The sequence below is a fragment of the Peromyscus eremicus genome, chromosome 5 (genome assembly GCF_949786415.1).
Source record: "Peromyscus eremicus chromosome 5, PerEre_H2_v1, whole genome shotgun sequence".
Lineage (NCBI taxonomy): Eukaryota > Metazoa > Chordata > Mammalia > Rodentia > Cricetidae > Peromyscus > Peromyscus eremicus.
The window spans coordinates 5,703,933-5,718,405 of record NC_081420.1 but is presented as its reverse complement, the minus strand read 5'-3'; the positions used below and the strand labels follow the sequence as shown (position 1 = coordinate 5,718,405).

The window sequence follows — 14,473 nt, the reverse complement described above, 5'->3', positions numbered from 1 at the left end:
GGTATTAAATAAGAACATTTTCATACAATTATATAATGTTATATAATGTACTTTGAGCATACCCCACCTTACTTCTTATCTTCCCATTTCTGTCTGTCTTCCTGGAAGCCCCTTTGCTCTAGACATTTTTCACTCTACATTCATGCCATGCATACATGGTTTTATACATCTATCTAAAATCTAGGAATAACAGATGAGGGAAACATACAATAGTTGCCGTTCTGAGACTGGTCTAATTTATATGATTATCTCAGGTTGCATCCATTTTGCTGAAAACATAACTTCATTCTTCTTTGTGACTGAACACACATGTATATCTCACACTCCTCTGCTGTTGGACACCTAGGTTGGTTCTGTAATTAGACACATTGGTTCTCAAGTGAGATGCTGAAAATAGTAGATGACTATTTTCAGGTTTCTGAGGAGCCTGCATAGTCATTCCCATGGTGGCTGCACCTGCTCACATTCCACCAGCATCATGTAAGAGTTCCCCTGGTTCACAATGGTACCAGCATTTATTTTTCTTTTGGAGAATGAGTACTGCATTAACATTATTTATACCCTCCTCCTCCCCCCAAGTTCTGCTCATTTTTTGTTTTTTTGTTTTTTGTTTTTTCTCTTTTAACCATGCAACAAAACTTCTATTAACATTTTTAACAAAGGTTCAGCTATTACCAAAACTTGTAATTTCTAAACTTAAATTGGGGCAAATGGCTATAGTGCAGAGTAGTGCCGTCATTGCCCACTGGAAATGCAGACTGAAGAATTAATAGCCATCCCTCCGATGGAGGACCAGGTACAGGGTGACTCTTTCTGGATGCTGTAATCAGAAAGTGTGGCCATCTTCCAGCTGCTGGGGGTGGTGGTGCCCTCTTTATCCTGGATCTTGTCCTTCACGTGGTGGTGCCATGGGCTCCACTTCTAGGGTTATGGTCTTGTCAGTCAGGGTATTTTGACCTGTTAACCAATGTGATGAAACCACAAAGCGCCTAGAGCACAGAAATGCCTAGACACAAGGTCCACTGAAGAATCTCTTGTCACTCTATTTTGTTTTCTTCATGACTGCCATAATGGCTGGGGTAAATGAAAATTCAATGTAGCTTAATTTGCTTTAAAGTACTTTTTATTATTTTTAATTATGTGTATTTGTGTGTCTTCACCTGGCTGTTTGAATTTCTTTGAAGAACTGTTCACTAGCCCATTTCTTTTGAGTGGTTGTATTTCTTTAGAGTTTTGAATTTTGTGAACGTTCTAGATAGTAATCCTGTCAGACAAACAAATATATTCTCATTCAGGAACTGTCTCTCCACGTGGTGGTTTCCTTTTCTGTGCTAATTTAATGCATGAGGTCCTATTTGCCAGTAGTTGGTCTTATTTCCTGAACAATTGAAATACTGTTCAGAAAGTCCTTGCCTATGATTCTAGAAGTGTTTTTTTTTTTCCTGTAACAATTTCAGCTTAAGGACTTACATTAAGGTTTCTGAAGCATTTGGAGTTGATTTTTTAGATGGGGTAAGAGGTAGGAATCTAGTTTTGTTCCATCTGTGGGTATCCAGTTTCCCCATCAATGTTTGTTGAAAAGGCTGTCTTTTCTCTAAGGTGTATTTTAGCATCTTTCTCAAAAACCAGGTGGCTGCAGCTGTGTGGGTTGATGTCTGGTCCCGTTTTACTCCACAGATCAGTCTGTTTTGCTGATACCATGCTCATAACTACACTGTAGAGCAAGAAGACAACGCCTGCAGAGTCAGGCCTGCTTTGGCTATCCCAGGGTCTTTTGTGCTTCCTTGCGAATTTGAAGATGGCTTTTTTGCTTTTGTGAAGAACGGCACTGCCATTTTCATGGGCTCACACTGCATCTGCAGGCTGCCTTTGGCAGCTTAGCCTCTCACAGTATTCATATTCCCAGTTCCTGAACATGGGAGGTCCTTCCAGTCTTTCATATTCTTGGTTAGGTTTATTTCTAAGTGTTTTTTCTTAAGTTGTGAAGAGATCCCTTCCCTGATTTCTTTCTCAGCAAGGTTGTTACTGGTAGATAGGAAGGCTACTGACTTTTGTATGTTATTTTTGTGTCCTCTTTCTCCTGTGTGTACTCTGGGGATTGAACTCAGGCCAGCAGATGTGACAGCAAGCACCTTTACCTGCTGAGCCATCTCAATGGCCCACAAGTCTGTTTTCTCCCAGTCTGCTTATAAGTATTTATTAAAGGATCAGTTCACTCTCACTTAGGCCTGAGATCTTGTTTTTGTCTCCGAATCAAAGTTTTTTTCTTTTTCACTATTCATTTTTTTTCCCCTTGAGACAGGATCTATTACGTATCTCTGGCTATCCTGGAACTCACTATGTAGACCAGGCTGGCCTCAAACTCACAGAGATCCACCTGTCTCTGTCCCTCAACTTCTGGGATTAAAGGTGAGTGTCACCACACCTGTCCTAAACTCAATTTCCTTAAAGGACATGGATTATAGGACTCTTGTGTAAATTTTTCATGGGTTTCCTTCACTTATCAAATTATGTTGATTTCCTAATTTGAAGCTCAAGATGGATCGTCGGCTATCTGCACACTACTTCTCTGCCTTTCTAATTACTATCCTGTGTAAACATCCATGCTTTAGTCAAAATGAAGGCCACCTGGGTGGCAAGTGTAACTCGGCAGAGTGTTTCCTACTCACCTAAGTGTGTGTGAGGCCCTGGACTAGACACCTAGCATAAAATAACTTTTCAGGCTTCTACTCCTTCACCATACTTTGTTTATCATTTTTCTTTTATCCTAATTTTTCTTTTCCTTCTCTCCTGAATAACCTCTTTATCAATCAAACACTGCTTCAGCATCTACTCTATGCCTCATGACAGAGCAGCACTGGGCACACAGGGAATGATAATCACAGCTCCTAAAAGGCTCGTATAACCTAATGGAAGAAGTCAGAGAGAGATAAGCAATGACAACTCATCACATTTCTGTTAAAATTGTTTTGTTTCTCAAAAACTGTCCAGAAATAGAGCCAGTGAGATGGTTCAGTGGGGAAGGGCACACTGTTCAGAAATAGAGCCAATGAATGGTTCAGGGCCGGGGACACTTGCCCTCAAGCTCAGCACCCCGAATCTGAGAACCAGGCCCCCGATGGTGGAAGGAGACAAGAGTTACTCCAGGTGTTCTCTGACGTCTTCACGCATGCTACAGCACACACCACTTCAGTAAATTAAAAAAATAAAATAAAAAGGAAAGACTGCCAAGAAAGGGAATCTTGGGGGCTGGAGAGCTGGCTCAGTGGCTAACAGCACTTGTGGCTCTTGCAGAGGACCTGGGTTCTGTTCCCAGAACTTGCATGGCAGTTCACAGCCATCCCTAACTCCAGTTCCAGGGGATCTGACCCCCTCTTCTGGCCTCCATGGGTGCCAGGCACACACATACATTCAGGCAAAACACTTACACACGTAAAACACACACAGAAGCGCACACACACACACACACACACACACACACACACACACAGAGTATTTTCAGTAATATTGGCTCAAAAGGCCAAGCTCAGTGTGCATGTATTCACTTCTAACATTACACACTGCTTCTGCCACTCAGCAATCTACTTCAAAGGACAAAGACAAATTTTAATAAATCATAATTGTGTATCACTGAACATATTGAAGGAAAAAAGTCCCCATTTGCAGTTAATTATTCTAGCAATTTCCCAGCAATCAAGCGTCCCTTGTTGACCCCCCTCACCTAGCCTCTTCAGTGTTGCTGTGTCTATTCTGACTGTGCCAGGCCAGGCTGCTATTTCAGCAAATCTTCTAGTCCAGATTTTATTCCTCGGCCAGAATGCTTCTCAACAAAAATATAGGAGAAACTCTCTGTAAGCATCATCTCGTGTAAGCTTTCTCAATTTACATTGAGGAACATGTGATACACTTGTGATGACTCTTGGAGACACGTGGGCATTAGTTTTTCCTCTTTGCTCACCACCACCTGAGGACATTAGCCGTATTCTTTCTACTCATGGTGCGATCCTGTCAGGTTCAGCACACAAAGGTGTGGAAAACTGAGCAATAACAATACCACACTGTTCAGGAGACTTTAAAGATCAGGCAGATTAGTGGAAGAGTAAATTAATTTTATTGACTGATGAAAAACTAAAGTCATAAGAAGTTTGGACAGAAAACAATAATCAAGTTCTGCTGGTATTCTATATTTTCTTTTAACTTTAAGCCAAAAGAACATAAAATTGTAGACTATGAGTGAGCTAGTTACTTTTAGTTCCTTCAACAAAAACTGCAGTCTAGCAGTTACACAGTATTAAATATACACATTTTTTTGCAGAATTCTGAAAAATCTGTGTGTTGACTTCAAAGGCTGCCATAATCACCTACACTGGTCAGACTCAGGGTTCCTTTTCCCTTTTCTGCCGCCCTGTGAGGAAAAACAGCACATTACTTCAGCTTGGGGCATTTTCAGTTTACAAATACACAAAATCAAAGTGCAGCTAGGTATTCTACCCGGCTGCTTTCACAGTTACTTTTACTAAGACTACATAAAGTAATTGTTTAGGCTAATGAAGTAAGATCACAAATACCTCATTTTTCAGAGTTTACTTTGTCCTAAATACTTTAAAAAGTACAAAACAAGCAAACTTTATTCATCTCATATAATCAGCAAATTTGGTAATTCAGTTAATTTCTTTTTTGGTAATTTAATTTATAATTTATGTATAGTTTTGTTCTTATTAAATAGCATTAGAATTTAAAAATTTTTAATTTATTTGTATTTTCTGCACATGGGTGTTTTTCTGCATATACATCCGTGTACTTTAGTGTCTGGTTCCCAGGGAGGACAGAGGAGATTGTCGGATCTCATGGAGCTAAAGTTACAGAAGGTTGTGAGCTGCCTGCCATGTGGGTGCTGGGAACTGAACCTAGGTCTTCTGGAAGCACAGTCAGTGCTCTTAACTGTTGACCCAACTCCTCAGCATTAGAAATTTGATTTTCAGGCTAGGACGAAGGGCAAAACACCGACACACATAAAATAAAAGGAAGTACTTAAAAGTTTAAGAATACACTAAGTCTATTTCTCAGCCGCACTGGGGACACGTTAGGCGAGGCTCATGTGAAAGGGCAGTGGCTTCTCTGATCTCTTTCACCCTTTGGGCCTACAGCATCCATTTGAAGTTAAATACATCAACCTTCTAAACTAAAAACCAAAAACTCTTAAATACATGAATGCTGTTCTTCACTCCTGATCACACGCAAGGTTCCAAAAGATTTATTCATTTAGGGGAAAAATGTACTGATTTTGCAGGAAATGAAATGTATAATAAACATACATTTAAAAAGAGATTTATTTCCTTTTAGTAGGAAAATAAAAATAAGTTTAGAAAACATTCCTTTAAGGTAAATAGCCACTATGCTCAGGCCCTACTATTGCGTATCTTAAAATTCTTAGCATGCTTCTCAATGATCAGAATTACCAATAACACAGCTGGATGAGTATCACTGGCTATGACGTTGTCAGTGTGAAAATCCAATGAGATTAAAACAAAACCAAAAAAACCCCAAATAACAGACATACAAGGATTGCTTTCAACATTTCATTATGACCAGGCTGGCCTTGAATTCACAGAGAAACACCTGCCTCTGCCTCCCAAGTGCTGGGATTAAAGGCATGTGTCACCAGCCAGGCCGGATTAAATACTTTTTATATTTTCTATGCCTCCAATGGCTTTCAAGCCTTTTTTTTTAAACCATGATTTCACATTGATGATTTACATGTATATATATAAGTATGGAAAAACATATCTGACACATTGATTAATGGAAAATATTGATGATTACTCTCAACTGTTTCATACAGGAAAAAAGAGCTGAGTTATCTTCTTAAGCCTAGCAGAATATAGTATCATCAAAATAATAATGAATGCAAATAACATCAATGGCTACAAAATCACTGGTGAAAGATCACACAGTCTCAAAGTATCAATCTCTGCCCACTTGTCGGTTAAAAAGAGCAGAATCTACATCCAAGTCACCAAATGTGTGGTGCTGTGGTGTGTCACCTGCGCCTTTCTGTTACATAACTAACAGTACAGACTGTCTACATAGCTCTGATGCACTTCTCAAATCACTTTAGTTATTGTTGTACATACCAATATCTAGAATTACCTTTATATTTTTGAAAATGTACATTATCTGGCCAATAACAAAAGCATTAACATGGAATTAGAGAAATGCCTCAGTGGTTAAGAGCCAGAGGACCTGGAGGCTTACAAGTGTTTCTAACTCTAGCATCAGGGGATCAACACACTCTTTGACCTCTACAGGTACCCCTCCATATACACACAACTCATACACATAAATAAAATAAATCTATTTTTCTTTTACAAAATCATTAATATATCTGGTGAATACATTTTCACTTAAAAATAAAATAGCACATTTATTCTTACATTGGATCTACTCCAAATGTAGCTATAAAGAAAAATTCAAAATTATAAAAACATACCTGGTATTTGGCTAATTCTGCCTGTAATACTTTCACTTTAGATCTTTCCTGTTCCAATGCAGCATGAAGTGAAGTCACCTATAGCCAAATAGTCAGTAAGAAAACTCTTTTTGCCTTTTTTTGAAAGTACACTAATTCTGAACATACCCAGTGTGATAAAATCTGACAACTGTCAGTATCAGAGATGCCCTTCCCATGGTTTCCATGAGACACCACAGGTGTGCACAGACAGGAGGAGAGGCTCACGGTGTAGAGAAAACACACCAGAACAGGATAAGCTCTGCCTGCTGTTGGTGTTCATGTCCACTAACTCACAACCTTACCTTTTCAGACTCTTTAGGACATATCTACCATCTTTAATTAAGTAAGCAGAAACTCTCTTTGCTAGTACACAGTAACAATGAATACACTATTGTTTTCTCGCTTGCTTACTGGGCAGTACTTCTGTTTTGTGGGGCATAACAATTAAGACCTCAGAACAGCATGAGAAACACAGTCAACAGGTCCCAAAGCCTCTCACCTGGACCGTCAGCTCATTCTTGATGCTCTGTGATTCATCCACTTGCAGGAGTATCTCTGCCTTGTCTTTCACTGAGGGAAAGAAAGCAGCGGCGTCACTGTTCAGTCACTGCAGTGCCGAGTGAGATAAACTCAGGGCAGCACAGTCAGAACAATGGTTTCTTCCTCTTTGCTTAATGCACGTCCTTCTGGGGCCTGACTGGCCTTATTTCTCACTAGTACATACTGGTCATTATTATAGCAACAGGTTTTTGTTTTGTTTTTTAGTAATTTAATTTTTTTCTGTGATGTTGAAATATTATCTGCATAGATATGATTAATTTTTCAATTTACAACCACTAGGACAGGTATATAAGAAAACTGAAAAATTCTAACAAAAAAGAAATATCTTGAATATTTATCTATTTATTAGGTCATGTTTATATTTTTTGTTATACTTAATTTGTGTGTGTGCATGTGTGTGCATGTGCCCCAGTCCATATGTGTCAGGATAACTTGTGAAAGTCAGTTCTTTCATTCTATCATATAAGTTCCAGGAATCAAAGTCAGGTTTATCATGTTTGGCAGCTCAGCTTTACCCACTCAGCCAACATTTTACTTTGTAGCCCAGGCTGGCCCTTGAGCTTCTGATCCTCTTGCCTTAGTCTCCAAGGTGCTAGGATTACAGAAACAAACCACTATACCTGATTCTTGGCTATTCTTAAAAGAAACATTTTTATTTTATTTCTTTTCCTTTTTTTAAAAAAATTTTTTTGAGACGGGAGTCTCATCACTATGCAGCTTTGGCTGGCCTAAAACTCAGAGATCCCCCTGCCCCTACCTCCAGAGTGCTGGATTAAAGGTGTGCTCCACCATGCCTGACTTGGTGCAACAGTGTGTAAGAACTCGAATCTCAGCCCTCTTACCTGAATAGTGGTAGATGTGCACAAAGCCAGGTACTTGAAGAGGCCTTACAGTGGTGATATTACAAAAAACTATCCAACTTGTATCACTCTGGGAAATTGTGTGTGTGCGCATTGATAAAACATGTAACTTGGTGATTTGTCTTCAGATATTAAGATTACCTCTAATTCTAAAAAACACTCAAAGGCTGAGTGTGGCGCACACGCCGCTAACCCAAGCACCTGAGAGGCAGAGGCAAGTGGATCTTTGCGAGATCAACACTAGTCTGGTGGACACAGCAAGTTTCTGGCCAGCCAGAGCTGCACAGCGAGACCCTATCTCAAAGAAACAAACTAAACAAAGGAGCACTGCTGCTCGTATGGAGAGCCAGAGTTCAACCTGCACACCCACACGGTGGCCACAGCCGCGTGATTCCAGCTCCGGGGAACCCATGCCCCTCTTCTGGGGTTTCTGAGCACCAGGCACACTCACAATACATTTACATACACACAGGCAAAACACCCACACACCTCAAATAATTAAACAAACAACCCTCGCACTCAAAAACACGTGAATCACTTACTTTCTCCTTCCTGAAGCATTTTTAATAATTGTCCATTTCTTGCTTTTACTTCTTTATACTTTGTCTAATAATCAAAGAAAAGAGATTTTAACTTTTTAAAAGTAAATGATAAATTATGGTCCACTTTTAATTTATTGGGCTGTACATTCTGTGCTTGTTTAAAAACATAAATCATTTATGAAATAAACAGACAGAGGAAGATGTAATTGGAACTACTCAATTAAATCTCGGAAAACTTAAAGAGGGTCAACAAGATGGCTTCAAGGGTAAAGCTAATGACATGAGTTGATCCCTGGAACCCACACAAAGGTGCAAGGACAAAACGGACTCCACAGGACTGAAGTCTACATGTGTTGTAACACACACACACACACACACACACACACACACACACACACGCACGCACGCACTCACACCCACATACTCATGCCCCCCCCAACTAATAAACTTAAACTTAAAAAGTTTCAAAGTAGTAGGGGAATAAAAGTGAAGTCAGGAAATTATTAAAATTTCCTGAAGGATTTTTTTCTTTCTTCCCAAATAAAAACTCTAAATAATTCCAACTAATTTTGATAAAAATCAAAAGAAAATGGCTTCCTGCAAGTTTTACCAGAACTCTCTGTCTGTTCTACAACTGCTATGGTCAGATACAGAACTATCAGCACTACTGGACTTTTTCAGTTCCTTTTCCCAAATGGCTTGGTTCTTCTAGTCCTAACAAACAATACACCATACATTCATGAATAAGAGAAACTGTGCTCCCACATGGACCATTTGAATTTCTGATAATTATCTCCCCAAACTGTTTTCACTCAACATTTCTTTTAGTACTCTAAATACCTTCAAACACTAATAAGCAATTAGTGAAAACATTAAATGTTATAAAAAGATAAAAGCCTAAAAATGTCAGTATAAAAACCTTCTCTCTCTCTTTTTTTTTTTTTTTCTCTCAGCAGGTACCAAGTGTGTGCAGAATTTACCAGTTTCATTTTTATTTCCACAGTGCTGGGGTCCAACCTAGGGCCTCACCAAACACACAAATCAAGGAGCTACCACTGAACGATGCCAGAGCCCAGTGAACTTAAATATATTTTATTTTTATTTATTTATTTTGGGAGAGGGGTTGAGACAAGGTTTCTCTGTCTAACAGCCCTGGCTGTCCTGTAGACTGGGTTGGCCTCAAAGTCACAGAGATCTGCTTGCTTCTGCCTCTCGAGTGCTGGGATTAAAGGTGTGGGCCACCACCACCTGGCTTTCAATATATTTTAAATTCTATAAAAAGTGACTTTTACTAAATGGTACTCTATCCAATTAAACTGCTGATAATAATTATTTACTGAGTAATACTGCAGTCCACACAGGGAACTGAAGTGTCTGCCACAGTAAATATAAAGAAAGTAGAATCACTTAAGACATTGAGATGAAAGAGAGATGCTGCACACAGCAGCCCCAGGGCCCTGGCATGCCCACAGGCGCTCAGGAAATAATCAGTAGACTAACGCTGGTCAGAAGACACACCATGCCTAGGAACTGGAGCATCTTTGTCCAAGTCTAAAGGGGAGCAGTAAGAGAGTGCTTCCTAAGTTTGTGGTTAAAAACCACTGTAAGGGCTGGAGAACTAGCCCAGGGTCAGGAGCACTTGCTGCTCCTGCAGAGGACCCACCCAGTTTGGTTCCCAGCACAACTTGTAACTCCAGCTCCAGGGGATCTGACACCCTCTTCTGGATTCCATGGGTACCTGAACACACATGTGCATTCATACAAGCACACATACACACAAATAAAATTTTAAAACTAATCTTTAAAAGAAAACAATTGTATACATATAGTATTAGCAAGGATATGGAGAAATTAGAATCCCTGTGCATTTCTGGTAAAAAAGGAAAAATAACAGTTGCTTTGAGAAAGCTTGGAAGTCACATAAAAAGCTAAAACAGAATATCATATAATCAATTCTACTTTTAGTTTCTCAAAATATTCAAAGAACTCAAAGCAGGATCCCAGATACTTGTGCACTCATACACAAAATGTAGTCTGTACATTTAGGAGGATGTTATTAAGTAATGTAGGACAAGGAATGAAGTTCTGATAAATGCTACAACACAGAGGAACCTCCAAAACATATGTTATAAGAAATAAGCCAGAAAGAAAAGACAAAAACTGTGTGAGCCTCCAAAACGAGGAATCCACAGCAGGCAATCCACAGAGATGGACTGTCGGAGAGAGGGCAGGAACAGCAGGCTGCTTCAGGTCAGAGTCTCTGCAAGGGACAGCAGTACCGGTCACTCGACAGTGGGAAGGTAGTACTCTATGTTACTGGGCCTTTAATCCCAGCACTCGGGAGGGAGGCAGAGGCAGGCTGATCTCTGTGAGTTTGAGGCCAGCCTGGTCTACAGAGTGAGGATGGTCAGGGCTACACAGAGAAACCCTGTCTCAAACAACAAACAACAAGCAAACAAAGAAACACAAAGAACAAGTAACTAAATAAACAATGCTACTGAACCATATGCTTAAAATAGTTTATACAGTTAAATGCATGTAACACACAATGTATTTTACAATATATATTTTCTAACAAAATTTATACCATTATTCAGACTTTAAGTGAATAGTCAGTTTAAAAGACTGAATAACAGAATGACTATTTCTAGTAACTGAATAATAAACATATAAAAACCCATAAAATGTAAATTCCTAATTCTTTTACAGGAATGGATACACACCTCCCACTGGGTGATCACAGCTTTGAGCTTCTGAATTTCAGCATCCTTCCTTTCAAGTTCTAACTTTAGTCTTTCAATTCTTCCGTCTTTTAGACCCACTTCCTGAAAAAAAGAAAAATACTGCTTTTGACCAAGATTGTTCCACCTATCATTGTTTACAATAGTCCTTTGTGAAAATATTAAGAGGAAAAATACTATATTTTTTTAGACAATTTTGAATTACTACATTTCTACCTTACTCAATTACATGATCCTAGTTTCATACAGTGATAGCAAGTGAGGTTTTTATGACAAGCTGTAAGTATACGCTAGACCAATATCCAGTCCTAGAAATGACAGTTCTGTCCTAGAATAAACACATGCTGGAGTTCCCTGACGAGGTTCTACATAGCCCCGGCTGTCCTGGAACTCACTATGTAGACCGGGCTAGCACTGAACTCAAGACACTCTCCTGCCTCCGCCTCCCGAGAGCTGGAATTAAGGTGTGCACCATTAGGCCTGGATCTATTCTGATGAATGTAAACTGATTGTATTTTCCTAAAGAGTGATGCACACAGATGCTCAATGAGTAGTTTCTAGGTGCCAGGGAAGAGACTGAAACATTTTTGTCCTTATGAAACTTGTCTAGTATAGCATGGGCATTTCACATAAAGCGCGTGTGCATATAGAAGCCAAGGTTTAAGCTGTGAGGTAAACTCTGGGCAGTGTTATGAGGGAGATGGCAGGAGATGACTTTGAGCTGGGTGTGGTGACATGCTGTGGTCCTGGTGCCTAGAAGGCTAATACTAGAGGACTACTTGAGCCCACAAGTTAAACCCAAGCAAGACAAACAACGGTTGCTCTTCATTTTTCTGAAAACATTTGAAATAATTGTCTGGCCCTGTGCCCATCTCACTGTTTATGAGGTCAGTAGCCAGGGTGTTCTCTGTTGAAGGGTCTTATGTTTTTGTCCTGTGATTTTCCCATCTGTTGGTTTGAGTATCTTCCTATTCTGGGGTGTGTGTGGGGGTCTTTTTCTTACTCAGTCTTCTCTTGAAGACTAGAGCCTGGTACACTTACCAAAGCAAAAACAAATTGCCTTTAGAAGTGGCTTCTGCTTCTCTCCTCCCTGACAGGGCTAAGTGTGGAGCTGTCCTGGCTCCCTGTGCTGCCTGTCTGTGTTCCAGCTCTTTCCAGGCTCCTTTTATTTCTTTTGTGGGCTTCTAAAGCTGTTCCTCTCTCTTTGGAATAGAATCTATTTTTTCCTTATTCTGCTTTTCTTAAAAGCTTCACTGGTTTACACAGAGGCATTCTCAAGTCTGCCATCTTGTGTGTAAATCTGATATTTATTTATTGTGTGTGTTTTCACAGTGAATTTTAAAATACACTGTGTAATGAGAAAAGTAACTAAATAATAGTTCAATTATATCTATATCTATCTATCTATATATATGTATTTTTTTTCATTCATTCTCCATATGTGATATCTCAGGTCTGTAATCCTAGTGCTTGTGAGGCTGAGGCAGGTAGATCCCTGTGAGTCTGAGGCCAGCCTGGTCTACAAAGCGAGTTCCAGGACAGCCAGGGCTGTTACAAGGAAAAAGTCTGTCTCAAAAAAGAACTGAAAAGAATTAGTACAGCTTAAGTCACGTCCATCAGCTAGCTTCAGGTTTCAAAGATACTGCCACACTGGTTTTGAAATGGCAATTCCAATCTTCATTCTGCCTAGTTTGCTATGCCGTCCTGTCTCCTTGAAACTGTTATCTAGCCCCACACATACTCTTCATGTTCCTTCAATTCTCCCTAGACTCTGCAATAAAATTATTAGTACCAAATAAAAAGTTTATTCTGCTCAAAAATTTCTTAAAATTCTTTCCTGTCCACAGACTAAACTGCAAACTAGGCTTTAAATGCTCCACAATGCTTTCCAATCCACCTCTGCAAACTTATACAATCTCCTCTTTTCACTAAACTGATTTCTATTTCACTGTTCATGGTTTTACTGAAGACAGAAACTCATCATGATGTCCATTCCCAATTACACTAATGTGCTATTTTTCTACTCACAACTCTTGTCTATACAATCATCTATAAATACATATTGTGTACATAGACTCTGTTAAGTATTTAAACTGCAATTTCTAACTCTAATAATCACATAAGAAGGAAACAATTATGTCCAGTGCAGCACGGCAGATGAGTTGCAACGCTGATATTTTTATAATATTTGATTTCAACAACTGTTCTCTTTCATTACATCCCACTGTCATTCAGGCTTAATATAGCACTAATGCCTCCTAATCATCTTAACTACATTTATATACTCAACTTAGTTCTACCGAGAGCAGGGCCTGAGAGACAGGGACCACCCTCTCCAGCACCAGTTCTTAACTATACACACAGCGCAGCATGTGCTCCATATTCATTAGTGAACTAACTGCACATACACATTATCCTCTCAGAATAATGACTAGGATAATATCCTAAAACTGTTACTTTATACAAAGAGAGTTGAAATCTGTCATTTACCTTCTTTTAAAAAGAAAAAGAAAACTTCACTGTGATTTTAAGAGAATTTTATTTTACATGCCTGGTTGTGCTCCGGAGCGGGACAATTATCTGTTCCGTTATGTTCTGTAAGTTGTTCTCTTCTTTTTTCTCTAGTAAGAATCTTATGAACATCATCTTCCAGTCTATTGAAGAATCCCCCATCGTGTGATAAAGTCTGAGAAGAATTCAATTCCTGTCAAAATAAGTCATGATTTACTATCATTCCACACAAACACACACTAAACCCTGTGAGTCATTAGGAGGGTAGTGGAAGGGAATGGTTGCTAGGAGACAGGCCACCACTCTACCCTGTCTCTGGAAGAGAAGCAGGAGATACACTTGCAGGTATCTTTTTCTTACTCCTTCGTATTTTGGAGTGTCATATGATTGACAGTTTAGAGGGAGGGTCTTACTAGAGCCCAGACTGGTCTGGAACTTGTGATCCTCCTGCCGCAGCTTCTCAAATGCTGAAACTACAGCTCTGTGACATCATGCCTAGGCACTACTCGCCCTTTAAATTTTTATTATACACACACCACACAGTTCACCCTGTTAGCATGTAAAAGTCCCAGGTTTTGTACTCTCGAGAGTTGTACAACTGTCACCACAAACAGCTTTATATACTCTTCACTCTGCATTCATTAGCAGTCACTCTGTCCCTCATACTCTTCTCCACCCTAGGCTACACTAATTTTCTGTTTCTATAAACTTATCTATTCCGGACATTTTATATAAACAGAATAATTG

The 14,473-nt window shown here is 39.4% G+C and overlaps 1 protein-coding gene across 2 annotated transcripts in view; it reads right to left on the bottom strand.

Moving 5' to 3' along the window:
• Nucleotides 1-4,092: 4,092 nt before the first annotated feature.
• Gkap1 (G kinase anchoring protein 1) overlaps nt 4,093-14,473 on the bottom strand; it is a 37,219-nt gene continuing 26,838 nt past the window's right edge. For both annotated transcript variants that reach the window (XM_059262817.1, XM_059262818.1), the window contains exons 8-13: nt 13,763-13,919; nt 11,198-11,295; nt 8,475-8,538; nt 7,011-7,081; nt 6,491-6,568; nt 4,093-4,405 (exon numbers count right to left, since the gene is read on the bottom strand). In XM_059262817.1, coding sequence (XP_059118800.1) covers nt 4,358-4,405; nt 6,491-6,568; nt 7,011-7,081; nt 8,475-8,538; nt 11,198-11,295; nt 13,763-13,919 — 516 coding nt within the window. In that variant the 3' untranslated portion in view covers nt 4,093-4,357. The remainder of the gene's footprint in view (nt 4,406-6,490; nt 6,569-7,010; nt 7,082-8,474; nt 8,539-11,197; nt 11,296-13,762; nt 13,920-14,473) is intronic.